The 14,174-nt window shown below is 43.8% G+C and overlaps 1 protein-coding gene across 1 annotated transcript in view; it reads right to left on the bottom strand.

Moving 5' to 3' along the window:
- EXT1 (exostosin glycosyltransferase 1) overlaps positions 1-14,174 on the bottom strand; it is a 180,149-nt gene that overhangs the window by 18,856 nt on the left and 147,119 nt on the right. Inside the window, exons 2-3 of the mRNA XM_072851990.1 lie at positions 6,286-6,379; positions 3,404-3,511 (exon numbers count right to left, since the gene is read on the bottom strand). Of these exons, the coding sequence (XP_072708091.1) occupies positions 3,404-3,511; positions 6,286-6,379 (202 nt within the window). The remainder of the gene's footprint in view (positions 1-3,403; positions 3,512-6,285; positions 6,380-14,174) is intronic.

Raw genomic sequence — 14,174 nt, 5'->3', positions numbered from 1 at the left:
ACAAACCAGTACCTGCAGGTCTTGAGAGTCCAACAATAATCCCCACTCTCAAAGTATATTAAAGGGATCTGGAATTGCATTTACCGCAGCATGGCAACACTAAGTGCCCTAAGGAAAACACAGCAACATCTTAAGTAAGACTCCACTTTTTGGGAGCCTGTGGATCAAATTGCATTTTACTAATTACTGTGGGTGGAAAGAATAACGTCTCCCCCACCACCTGTTATTCACAAGGGAAAGCACTGCTTCTTTTTTCCCCTCTCCATTAAATCAACACATTAATTCTGGTGTAAGTTGCCTTACAAATAAAACCCAAATTGTCCTGCTGCAATGCTTTGCCATTAAAAAAGTAACTGCTCACTGGAGCAGAAGGGGAGGGCTTCACTTCTACGTCTTTCCCCATCACCACGTTCCTCTTCCACACTGGAGGGAAACTAATGTACGTACGTGTCATTCTTTAACTTAGGACCTTAACCAAGGCCTCCAGTGCACCACTTTGACAACGCAAATTGACATTATCAAGGGAATTTAACTGCAATTTGCTTCAATTACAAGGGCTACTCACAGGATCAGAAAGGCAGCTAGGATACGTTGCTGATTTGCGTTCATTTTTTCTAGGAATGAAGAGTTGTGCTTTTGCGCCTACTTTTTTCTGATTTCAAATTAGGCCACCTTGTTCTGAGACACTCATTTCTCATAAATCTTTTACCTAAGTCGTTAGTTGTGAAAGCATATACCTGGGCTGTATGTTGCTTTTTGCACATCCCCACTCATTCTGAAGTTTACCTGCACCCCACCACATCCCACCCTTTCCTGACCAGAACACACTTTGCTTATTCCTAAAATATGAGAGGTGGCTGTGATCATTATTTGCTTTCACATGCTCCTGAATCAAATGATTTCACGTGAAACATTTTCCTGAAGAAAATTTGAGATTTTAAGAATTTATATGTAAAAAATTTCCACAAGAATCAGTAAATTCTTTACTGCGTTGTTTGCATCCAGGTCTGGGCACTGTGTCCAAGAGGACCATGGCTCCACAGGGTGCAGCATCAGATGGGACAATCTCTGCTCTCTAAGACCCTCGTCTCTTAGACCTTCATCTTAGAGACACTGCTAACTATCATACAGAATTTGAGCTTGTAAGAGAGTTAGTACTACAGCAAGGTGGAAGAGAACAAAATGGTCAGACTGTTGAAGATGGTACTTTACGTTCCTTCGCTATAGGCCCTTTAGGTAAAATATATGTCTTTAGGTAAAATATTCCCTGCAAAACTAGTATGAAAAAACTAGTTTTAGAAGCTAAAAACATGTATTAGTACAAGTTTTCCTAACTGATCATGTCACTATTCCAGAATGGTAAATAACTGCACCAAATTTCATCTTTTGAGATGAATATTCTTTCTTTTCATTACTTTACCAATAAGTTCCCATAAGCAGAGGGATAATGAACATTACCTGTACTGGCTGTATGCGGATGTGTATTAATCACACCTGGGATCATTATCAACAGCAAACACATGATCAAAGTCACTTCACAGTGGCGATATGGCATTTTTTCTATAAACTCATTCATTTCATTGCATTATGTGCAACCTTGCATGTGTGCGCGTACGTGTGTGAGCAAGAAATAAAATCAATACTCATTCCCAACTACGCCTTTTGAAAAGGAAGGCTGCTCTGACTGTGAAGGTTACTGCAAGAAGTTATGATTTTACAGACCACACCATGCTTGCGAGTGCCTGCAAACACAGTGCCAAGGTTAAAAAAAAGCCTTGGTGCCTGCTCCATTACAACAGCTGGAAAGAAAAATCAGAGCTCCCACTTTAACTCCATTTGCCTATTAGTTATTAATCTACTTGTCCAGAAAGACAAGTAGGGAAAATGATGTATTAATAGTAATCTGGCAGGATTACACTGGAATTATTAGAATGGGATGACGTCTTAATAAAAGGTCATTTCAGTAATAAGTAGGGGGAAGGGAAAAACCACCCTGCACAAATAAATGCAGAAAGGCTGGATTAAGCTCTCCCAGTGCTATGATGAGGAGAATATGCAAATAAAAACATCCGAGCTGCTTTCAAACAGGAAATGAAAAACTGTAACATAACAAAAACATTTCCCAGAGCAGACATTCAGGCCCTCTGCCAGCTCTTTAAAAACACTGTTAATAACGGTGCAGTAGCTGTTCAATATGGAAGCAGCTGTGAAGAGAACGAATGGCATGTTACCGGAAAGCATGAAGATCAGCAAATTATTATTATTTAAAGAGAGAAATAATTTTGCTCAGAAAAATGTGCTGTCCACAGAAGCAAAAATCAAATGGCCCTTGTATATTTGCAGATTGTATCACATTAAGGAGAATAGGCAGCACTTCGCAAGGCTTGCTAGGCCAGCTCTTCACAAATATTTACTTCTCCAGACAAATAAATGGGAATCTAATGAGATTTTCAAAGGTACTTCATTTTTGGGGTGCCAAGACACCTGTACCTTTGAAGACTTCTCTCCCTGGATGACAATAGCTTGCCACTTTGGAAATGAGTTAAATTCAACCATTAAAAAAACCCCTCTTAGTGGCTACTTATTGGCTATTCCAGATCTCGTGGATCTCAGCTTCATGCTGGGCAATGGTGTTTTATCAAATGCTACATTGGGGAAACCAGTTTTTCAAGAACTTTTCCTAACATCAACTTCTCCACATACTTTACAGAATGTATTTAGCCTACAAAACCCACTAGGGAAACAGAAAAAAAATAATCTAGTGAATTTAAAATCAAAGTAGATGCTGAAGGTAGCAGGGAATTTCTAACTTCTCAGCCCGCTTTTGTTCCATGAGCTCAAGGAGATTAACAATAAGTGACATGAACACTGCTTCAGAAAGAAATGTTACATGGCCCAGACATCAGAAAAGGGAGAGATTCTGCTTGCCACAAGCTGTTAGGTGGTAACTCCTGCCTGAGAAAAGACCTGCTTCCCTGACGAGCCCCTTCAGTACCGGCCAGCCAGACACACAGCGCTGGTGGGACCCCTGAGGACAGACGATTTCTGAAGGACTAGAGCAGAACCTGCCTTCAAATGTTTTCTCTCTCATCACAGCACCTGGTCCAGGACAGCCCTGCCTTAGAGAGGCATCCAGGTGCTCCATACCAGAAGAGATTTCATGCTCTTAGGAAAAACAGGAGTCTCTTGCATTTACAAATGTGGCCTGGCGGCTGCAATGACCTTCAGGTCAAAAAATGAATGATGTCATATTAAATGAGTTCATAGCCGGTGTGACACAGACGATCCCTTCATGATAAAAATTCTTTTACAGCCCTGACCTTTTGGATTCATCTTTCCCGTCCATTTAGATGGCAGCAGCAATAATCAGCTGATCTGCTGAAGGCCGCGGTCTTTTTCTTACCTGTAGTAACAATCTCTCATCGCCTATGATGGCAGCTTGGTTCCAATCAATCACTTCCGAGAACGGCAACTCCCATCCGTTGCTGAGCATAACCGGGACGCAGGCAGCCTGCACGCACAGAGAGGCATTGCAGTGGTCAGCGGGTGCCCGGCCATTAGGGCAAGCTTCGAGGTTTGCACCAACGTCACGACCGTTGTTTTCTGCACAAGCTCTGAGCCAGCTCTCATGAAGGTGGTCAGGAAAGGCAACATGGCAAAGAACACCAGAAGCTAGAGGCCACAGGAGAGCAGCCCAAATGTTTATGGTTTTCCATTTTGCGCTTACTCATATTCACTGAAAGGTGGGGTTTGCATGGAGAGTGGCATTTGAAATCTGGTGGTTATGCTGCCAGGTGAGGGCAGAATTGTTAAAATGCTGCAGGTGTAACACCGGAGAATTTAATGCAAAATGATGGCCTCCCTCACTGCTTTGTGAACCATTCAGCAGGGAGCTAACTCCCTCAATTTTTATAATAAGTTGCAAGACAACCCTACAGAAAATATCTATCATATTCAATTCCAGAGCACTTTTTCCACAAAGGAGGAGTGAATTCCCTATCCTGTTTGATATCAACTCTCCAAACAGAGGCAACTGCACAAACACAACTCATCTGTCATCACCTGTCTACAAAAATAAGAATTGCCTTCTGTCTTAAAACAAACAAAAAGCATACACATTCAGTATCTATTTCATACCAGTATGATCTGTCTAAATTATTTAATCTTTTACGAGTTGTGCAAGTTCCTCCGCACAGACAGCAAGTTTGAGAATATTCAGTAAATATTCAGGGCAGTATTTCTGTAAATAAATGGTCAGCTGGATCTGGTCAGCTGGATCACAACATAAGATCCAAGCCAAAAGCCTCCTGATGTGATGCAAGAACCTATTACCAGAGGATCTGCATCGAGCCTGTGCTCTGGTTCAGTTTCTTTTGGATCAAGCCAAGCTTAAGCGCTCTGAATTTGGTCCAGACTGGGGTCAGTCCCTCCTCTACCTCCCAAAAGATGGTATAAAGGGGAACCTTTCAGACTGCTGTACCTTCCTTGGTAGCATGTATTACACACAGGATCTTAGACTGGTCAAGTCTCTGCATTACAGCAGTGCTTATAACATGTAAAGAACTGTGATCTTCTGTAAGGAAATGACATTAGTGCATGAAAAAAGCCAACCAGAAAACACTTAGCAATGTGTGTTCACATTTAAAACATTCCACTAATGTGGATTACGTCTTTCAACATGCCCTGGAGCCAGCCAGAAATTGGGAATTCGTCATAATTGGTGAATACTGCTGCTAGCCTGCTAGGAAAATCCTCAGTGCCTGCATTTTATCATCATCAACCTGGAGCCTCCAAGTTCTGTACAGTGAGGTATGCTCCCTGCTTTCTTCTCCTGAGGCCGATGTATCTAACAGAAGCTGCATGACTTGTGGCCCAGATGAGAGAAGAGCTGAGCAGTGCTCTTCAGGAGGATCTGAAGTGACTCGTCATTCCAAATAAGCCAGTCCCACTTCATCCTCCAAAAAGGCTGGAGAGGGAACAGCACTTAGCAGGCTATTAATAGTCTCTTGAGTAGGAGCAAAGAGGTGACAGTCCAGAACTTGGATCTCACATGTGACAGTAGGTGTGGGGTTCAGTGGTTAAACCTAAGTGTCCAGTGCATTTGGAATGCTCTAGGGTATCCAAGAAACCCATCAAGGGCTGGCAGACATGACACAGCATCTACTGGACACCTTCTGGAGAAGCAGCAGAAAGCCAGAAGGGTACCCCTGGGCTTCTAAAATGATATTATACACCTACACTTAGGTACCCAAATCCTGCTCTGCATTGCGGTAAACAATACTCCTTAATAGCAGCTGGGACATTTTGTGGTTGATGAAGAAAAGTGATGTGATGCTATTCATTACCAGCTTTACTGCTAATGCTGGGACACTTCCCAAATGGCAAAAGGACACCTGGAGGCAGGCCCCTGTAAGATGTCCTCATCTGCCATCTCACTGACACCAAGAAGTGCCTCGGCCTCCCCTTCCCTCCACTCCAGCCCCCATGGAAATCCAGATGCCAGTTCTAGAGGGGAGCTGCAGCATCTCCCAGGATGCTCTGTATGGCTGACTGAAGATCCACGACCCCGGGGCTGAGCTGATGCTTGCCAAAAAAAATGTCACGCCAGCTGCAGCCGGAGTAGGTCAGTGTCAGGCTTGATCCCTGCGCTGCCAAGCCCCGCTGCCACAGTGACTCAGGAGCCCCTTTGCATTGCCGTCTGCTGCTGGCCAACAGCAAAAAAGGGAGACCATTAACCAACATGTTTTTAAAAGGTGAAAGGGGATTCAGATGCTGTCCCAGACACACTGTGAGCTCCCTGAGATCAGCCTATATCCACCTTCATGTGAAGCTTCCATCTGGGGCTTTACAACCTCCAGGCCACCTTCTGCATGTTCAGCAAGCACCATCTCAAGACAGGCAATGCATAAGCAGGTCTGTTTTGGCTAAGTGAAAACAAAAAGCTATTTTTACTGCCCCAGGGCTTACTTGTAGAGGCCAGTGTCTCTCATGGGAAGTCTCACAGCTTGATAAAATACTGCTCTAAACCTGTCCAACCTCTCAGCCTCACCACATCCAGGGAAACCCTTTTCCTGGAGGTAACGCAATTCAACCTTCAGATGAGCTCAGTGCTCAGCCCCTCCTGGGAAGAAGCTGCCAATTGCTCCAGAAGTATGAATAGAGGCTTTCGCAAAGTGGATGACTGTCCACTAGGGAAATGAAACACATTTCCCTCCTCCCCACCTCCTTGCTATTGCACGCTGAATTGCAGCCAGCCTAGCCGATGCTTTAAACTGCAGCTCTTACCTGCAAGGCTTCCAGAAACCTGAAAGAGCCAAGCCTGCGGCCACGGGGAACCAGACAGAAAGTGGCATTGTGCAGCATTTCACGGTAATCATACCTAACAAGAACAGGGGAGAAAAGAGAAAATTCAATTAGCGGTGAGTCCTAGAGTAACTGGGCGTGAAAATGCAAACAGCTGTTGAGACACATCTGGAGAAAATCATCCCCCACCAAGACTGCTCCCCACCAGGTTAACTAGCTCCCTCCGTGCACGCGTGTGTCAGCCACCTCCCCAGCTCCTTTTTGGTCATCCTCAGGAGCAACCACCACGGGAGAGAGCTGGGAAGAGTGGTAATGAAACTGAGAAGGAAGGAAATAATTTTGCCTTTGCAATAATCAGCCATTTCTATATAAACAGGCATGTATGAGTTCTACCAACAAACTTATATTAAATATTTTGATACCCAAAGCATTGTTGCAGCACTTCTGTGACCCTGATTTCTGTTCAGATTTAGGCAAAGTCATGCACAACTGTGTCCGTTTCCACACAAGAGGTTTGTACAAAGCAAAAAATATTCAAACTATGCCAAAGAAATCTTCCCTTATCAAGCAGGCACTAAAAAAGGGACGGGGGGTTACAATGACTCACTTGGTGGCTATTGTCAAATGTGGTGAGAGGGATAAACTGCCAAATTTTGGCAATTAACCACATAGCTGCAATGACCCCTGCTCCTCCAAATTAAAATTTTAAGTGCTTATAGACACTCCTGGGTTTTTTTCTGATTCCATCAATCACCTCAAAACCATTTACCAAAAACACACATCAAATCCTAACAGTTTCCAGCCTGTTATTAGCTAAATGTACTTCTGGCAAAGCCATGGAACTGTGAATGGCATTGACCTCATCTGAGGCAAAAGGATCCAGATTAAACACCCTCTGTTCTCCAGAGTGTCCTGGACTCTGCAGACAGATGTTATTTTGACAGTAACTTGTGGCACTGAAATTTTCTAACACTAATAATCTAATTTAACCGTAGCCCACAGACAGAGCAATTTTTTTTGTATGCGTGTATATGTGTATGTATATACATATGTATATGATTATACTTTATATATAAAAAAGTCCGGATCTACATTTGTATTCTCACACAGGCCAGACAGATGGGAGTAAGCCAATTTTCAATTATAAGCTCCGTCTTTAGGAAGAGACATCTTGCAAAGGCCCATTTGCTTAAACAAGCGTGTATAGCTAATTTGCACAAGAAAAGGTCACTGTGAATGCATTAAGATTATCTCCACTGAGAGTAAAATAAAAACTCTCGTTGCATTAATTAAAACTACAAAACAGACTTCAAAGTACAATTTTTTTTTCTTTAAAATTGTATCTCAACTTTGGTTAAAATACATATATACATATTCCATCTGAGTAGCAGCAATTTCCTTTTCTCCATATGGGATATTGATTGGCAGCCACGTCCCAGCTCACCAGCCAGCAGTGACACAGCACATGGGGGAAAAATATTAGGAAACTGGAATACCAAAAAAATTAAAAAAGTTGCCATTTTTAAGCATTCCTTTTTTACATACCAAGAGGTCTGAGGCTCATCGATTTCACCATATATTGTACGACAGAAAATGTTAATAAATACCAAAAATAGAATACCCCGTAGGGCTAGAATACACCAGTCAGAAGTCCCCCATCATTAGCTAGCTAAAAATGTAAAATCTTGTTAATACCCCAGAATGCAACAATATCCACAAAACGTCGATGGCAGAACCAGAACACAAAGAAAAGCAGAGAACAAGGCCAGCGCAAGTGAGTCCTCCATAGGCCAGCAACATCTTATATTGGGCACCTTTTCTTTCATATCTAATTTGCTGATATTACCATAGATTTACAAATTTTTAAAAAAAGGAAAGGATTTTGTTGACCATTTCCCACCTGGAAACCAGTTAGCATCTTGCTCCCATTTGCGCATTTTAAAGCCCAACGTGTGATTTATTGCTAAGCTCTGGAATAGCACGGTTCATGGTCATCAAGTAATTTATCTACATCATACGTAGACAGAGAGCCTCATCCTAACCTTGATGTATGGGCACAAAATTTCCACTCACTTCAGGGAGAGCCCGCAAATACAACAGGAGCAGACTCAGAGTAAAGCAATATCCATCGAGAGCTGCTGCAACAAATGAATTGCACCAGAGATTCTTCTCATGAACAAATTTCTCTGCAATTTCAACCCAAATGTTTTAAGGTGACTCCACACGATCTTTGAGCGCAGTGCTAAGGGAGTGATTTCCAGTTTAATCCCCCTCAGCGACCACTCTAGGATCAAGCATCTATTTGAAATCCTTAAACATAAGGTACTAATTTTACTCCTACTAGTTGATGGGTAGCTTGCAAAGCAACGGGGGCACCCTGCCTTAGCCAAAAGACAGAAGATAGCCCACTATGTTTAAATACGAATTAGGAAATGCCTTACACAACACGTGTAGCCAGCCACAAATACATAAATATCTCTGTCAAGCTGCAAGCATAGCTTTGTAATTTGAAGCATTGCTTGCGGAGGAAATCGTTTACATGTACCAAATAGTACTTCAGAGTCAAGCTGGCAGCAGAGACCATTTCATGTTTTTCTCAGACTGCCAGGCAGCATTCGGAGGAGACCTTGGCCACAAAAACGTCACCTGGTGAATGAAGCTCCAGCCCACAGGCCATGGCGGGGACAGAAGGCGTCAGAGCAGCCCTCAGTTTCAGACTCCTTCCCATTCAGCCCCATAGGAACCACGCACGCAGCAGGAGGTTTGAGCTTTGCAGGGAAAATTGCTTATGTACGATTGGCTTTTTTTTCCACGAGGCATACATGTCTCACCTGAAAGCATCTCTGCAATCCCCTTAACTCTGACTTGAAATGCTTTCAGTGAAGTCAGTGAGATCATCTCTATGATTAAAGGTAGGTATCTGAGTTAAATCTTTGCTGGACTTGAAATTTCTCCTTCACTTGTCCAGGAGAGATATCAGAGCTGGCGCAGACATCCAGGAACACCCTCTCAGCTGCAGCAGGACACCTGTACATTAAGTACCAATCTGGCTTCTATTGCAAATACCAGTATCACATCAACAATGGGCTTGATTTTCCCACCATCTTCACTGACTAATCTCAACAAGACCTCAGGGAGACGATGAAGTATTACAACCCCGCTCACAAATGGTGGAGGGGCCTTAAGTTACAGAGAAAATAGTCAAGTGCTTAGAAGAGGTTCTTCCAGAGCCTTCTCTTCTTCTTCTCCCCTGGCAACGGGGGTTATATCTGTTTTCATAACTACTTATTTCTATTAGCCGGTAACGTCTGAAGATGGCAGGGAGATTTGTTACGGTCTTCCAGCTTGCATCACTGTGGCTTCTGCAAACTTGGCGCTGCCAGCTTGTGGGGACAGCTCTGCATTACCTGCCTATCCAGACACTCTGGTTTTACCCCGCTACAGAGGTTTTTCAGGCTCCACATGCAGCTGCGGAATCGGAGCAAAGACTGGCACCACGGGGCACCGCGTGGGCGGCCAGCCGGGCACTTCTTCCTTACTTGTGCTGCGTCGGTGTCGCACTCCTCCTGGCGCTTTCCTTTCCTTTACTGCTGGCAGTTAATCTTCCTGATCATTTACTGTAGGAAAGCTTTGAGAGGAGGCCTCTGCTTTGGTCAGAGGGTATTTATTTCCAGAAAGCTCCTGGTTTCCATGTTAGAAGACTGCCGGGGAGAGGGGGCACACGCGTATTGCTCACATTCCTGTATTGCTTCATTCTGCACGTTTGCACAGAGGTAACATTTTACTGCCAATTTTAGGGCCGGCTTGGCCTGGGCCTCAGCTGCATCATTCAAACATGTTAAAATCCAAATGCATATGCCTTTAAAATGACAGTTGGGGCTTTAAAACTGAAATAGCTACAGATTTAACCCAAAGCTGGCATCCCTCTGTAAGGATCAGCAGTGTGTTTTATTAACTTTCAGGCTTCCTTCTGTAATGATTAAGTGCACCTTGTTCACAGCTAATACCTTTTTAGGCAGCATAAACAAATAGCTCTATTTGTAATCAATTCTAATTTATTCACACTTTAATTGAAATATCCCCTCCCTGCTACCACCCATAGCTGAGAAAACGTGTTCGGCCCCATCTATCACGCAGGTGTAAACACTGCAGCGCCATGTGGGCAACTATGCGAAGGAGAAATGCTGCTCGACCAAATGCTCTTACCATTTTAACTTCTTGATCCAACACATTGCTCTTGTCTTTCCCCTTCCCCCCCGTTTTTTTTGTCCTTCAGATGTGCCGACCTTGTCAATCAGCACGTGGATTAGAGGGCTGTTTGGGATTCCTGGTTCACCATTATCCCAAGGAGCCCGGGCAGGCTGCAGAGGCTCTGCAATGACTAATCAGCCATGCCATACATTCCTTCTTAAGCTCAAGCATTTCCCCATGTCACTACACTTAAGAGATTATAAATTAGCCTGGGAAACATTTTCACTACCAGTTTTAATATAAACTATTTTTTTCCAAAGCCACATCCTCGTCACCATTGACTGAAGAGACGTCTAAAAAGATGTTGGCTGTTTAGACCAGCAGATATGTCCAGCTACTCAGGTGTAATGATCATCATACTTTATCCAGCTATATGTCACCTGTCACGTAGGAATCACAAAGCAGTGTACACATTTTCTTATCCAGTCTTCTGAACACTGATAAGGGATACCATCACCGTTCCCATTTCATAGATGGAAAACCTGAGATAAAGATGACTAGTGGCTTCTCCAGCAGCTAGACAGACCTTGGGAATGCTAACCCCAGCATCCTCACCTGCCTCCCTCCTCTCCAGTGATACAGCACTCACTGAAAACCAGCCATATGTTATGGTTATCAAAATTCAGATGGAAATACAGGAGCAGAACCCAAACCAAATACAATGGGTTTAACCCAGCAGTACGTATTTTAGCAGTGCCCCACACAATCCATCTTTTGGAAGATGCTGGAGCTCATCTTTGGCAGGGAGTATCAGCACATACCGCCATAGATGTCAGATGGGACTAGGGCTGTTTTTTTCTTTCCCGAGCCAAAAATTGTGATGGTATTTACCCAACTATGTCCAGGGCTCCCTCCCTGAACCTGCAAGCCCACGAACGCACACTGCATCTTCCAAAAGTCTCTGCATTGGTTCAAGTGCTACAACAAAGACAGATATTAAACACCTACAACGCAAGGCTAAATGGCGGAGTGCTTCCCAGTTTTCCAGTATATTCAGTTTCAGCTATTAACGAATTGGCCAGTTTTCTGTGTGTGAATGCTTAATGCAGATGGCTCTGAACTACTGGCTGGAGAGCCTGAAAAGAAACCCACTCTGTCACACAGAGCGTCTCGTTGCTTGGTTTCCATTAAGGTATGTTGGCTTTTAAATAAACTGTCAAGTAAAACTTGGCATTGAAAACACCAAGTGAGTAACTGTCTTTGTAGAAAAGCTGACAGCTCAGCTGTGCGTCAGATAGATAGCTGCCCAAGACTGAGCTCGAAAGGCTAACACATCCTACTTGGAAGGGTGCCGTCGCCACGAACTGCTTGCTTTCAGATTTACGGCTGCGCAATGCTTTGGGGTGATCTTAATGCTGGTTAACAGGCTACTGGCAGTTCATCTCCCTCTCCACAAGCGCTGGTTCTGGAATTAGAAAGTTTGGAGGTGCAAAAACATAATTGGAAAACTTTTTTTTTTCCCTGCTTAAAGGGCTAATTGATTTCACAGGTGTTTAATTATCATTTGCTGTGAGATAATACCTTGTAGTGCCATAAAAAATGGATTTAATTTTCGAGTGCTTGCAAAACCATTGCCAAAGCCAAGCTAGAGCTAAAGCTAGATAATTATTCTATAAATCAAACACACTGCCTCCTTTCTTTGAAATTTTTAATACTTGGCTATAATGATATCTGACGACCTTGAAACTAACATAAAAAGGATTTTCTTGCCAAGTGCTGAAAGGCAGCCATTGGAGTATTTCTTTCAGCCTGGTTCATTACCGCAGCCGCCGCCGCCATGCTGCCCTGGCTGCAGGGCTCCGAGGGATGCTACGGTGCAAGTACGGCAGCAGTGTGCGTGAACAGTGATTTCAGCACGCAGGTAACGGCCGAGTACAGGCATAAGCATGAGCACAATCTGAAAATGCTGCTAAATTAATGAAAATCCTGCACGATTCTTCTAGGCTTGGCAATGGAAATGAAACTCTGCAAACATTCAGCAACTAATGTCAAGGTACAACTGTTTTCTCCTTTCCATGCCAGCATCTTCTTTCAGTTCAGAAGGTTGGGTTAACAAAGAAAAACAGGGAAGTAGAGTTTTCACCTTAATGTACTCCTAAAAGAACTTTGTTACAGTTAAGATGGACAGTAACCATTGAAATTTAAATCATCTTTAAAGTCTTCACTGACATCATGGTTGGATTCAGTTCACTTTGATATTATGCGCAGAAACATTTGAATACACAAGCCATTAAATTCAATGTACATTCTAACAAATAAAAATGCTCTAATGATTTTTGTCTAAATATTTACACAGAATGCCCTGTAAATCTATACGGTGCATGAAAAGCATGCACAACATTTGGACGGCCAAATACTATGCAGCTGGCTCCCAGGGTGGCAGTTACACCACCTAGAACAAGTAGTCGTATACAGTAGCAAATGTGGGCTCTCCAACATCATTTGATGTTTAAAGATAACTGCTTATTTGACAAGTGTGCCAGAGAGGGTTCATAAGCAGCAAGTCAGAGGCATCCCTTGCTGAGGTGCCTCTCTAGGCAGCGTTACGCCCAAGTTACTAGCAACCTGCTAATAGCATCGTGTAGCGCTTCTTCTAAAACCAAATGCTGGCTCCTAGGCTTTGAAGTCCTCTAAGAGCACCTGCTTCGCAGCAGCACCTCGCTGTGCTGGCTGCAAGAAAACTCACAACATGCCTGAATAAGAAAAGTCCATGAGGAAGCAAATGCACTGCTCGCTTGTATCTTCCGAGGAATGTAAATGCAGCACCACATATTGTGAATTCAATACCCTCTAGGTCAGTGGGAAAGCACTGAAGATGCTGATGCTCGCACGCATGGATGCACGAACAGGAACACAAATGCAGACAGCCGCAGGGTAAGACTTTACATGGACCCACCTCCCCTGCCACCCCCTCTGAAGTGACATAAACGGATATGAATACACTTTGCCTGAACTGTGCCCGTCTGACACTTACTGCCCATCAAACTGCTGGACCCTTATGAGGTAAAGATAAGACCAACCTGTTAAGATGATCCAGTGGTTCAGGCAGGCTCTTTCTAACAGGATTCTTCTAACAATAAAGTACGCCAACACTTTGCATCATTATGGTACCTTTACCTTGCCATTTTCTGGAGATCACAAACTCTTTTTTGAATATTTTAATATAAAGAACCTCAGCCTGCCAGCAGAAGAACAAAGCAGCATAGCAGCATCTCCATTTCACTGATGGGGAAACTGCCACGCAGCCTGAACTTGGGCTTCATCTACTTGTCCTTGTACCCCAGTACTCTGCAGAGAAAAATGCAGGAGTGAGTTGAAAATAATATCGAACTCTTGACAGCGTGCTTTGGCTTTTCAACAGAGAACTAATATCCCGGGCTGCATCAAAAGAAGCGTGGCCAGCAGGTCGAGGGAGGTGATGCTCCCCCTCTACTCCGCTCTGGTGACACCCCACCTGGAGTACTGCATCCAGCTCTGGGGTCCCCAGCATGGGGAGAGACATGGACCTCTTGGAGCGGGTCCAGAGGAGGGCCATGAGAATGGTCAGAGGGCTGGAACACCTCTCCTATGAGGAAAGGCTGAGAGAGTTGGGGTTGATCAGCCTGGAGAAGACACAGCTC

This window comes from Ciconia boyciana, chromosome 2, assembly GCF_034638445.1.
Source record: "Ciconia boyciana chromosome 2, ASM3463844v1, whole genome shotgun sequence".
Classification (NCBI taxonomy): domain Eukaryota; kingdom Metazoa; phylum Chordata; class Aves; order Ciconiiformes; family Ciconiidae; genus Ciconia; species Ciconia boyciana.
This window is presented reverse-complemented; position numbering and strand designations above follow the sequence as displayed.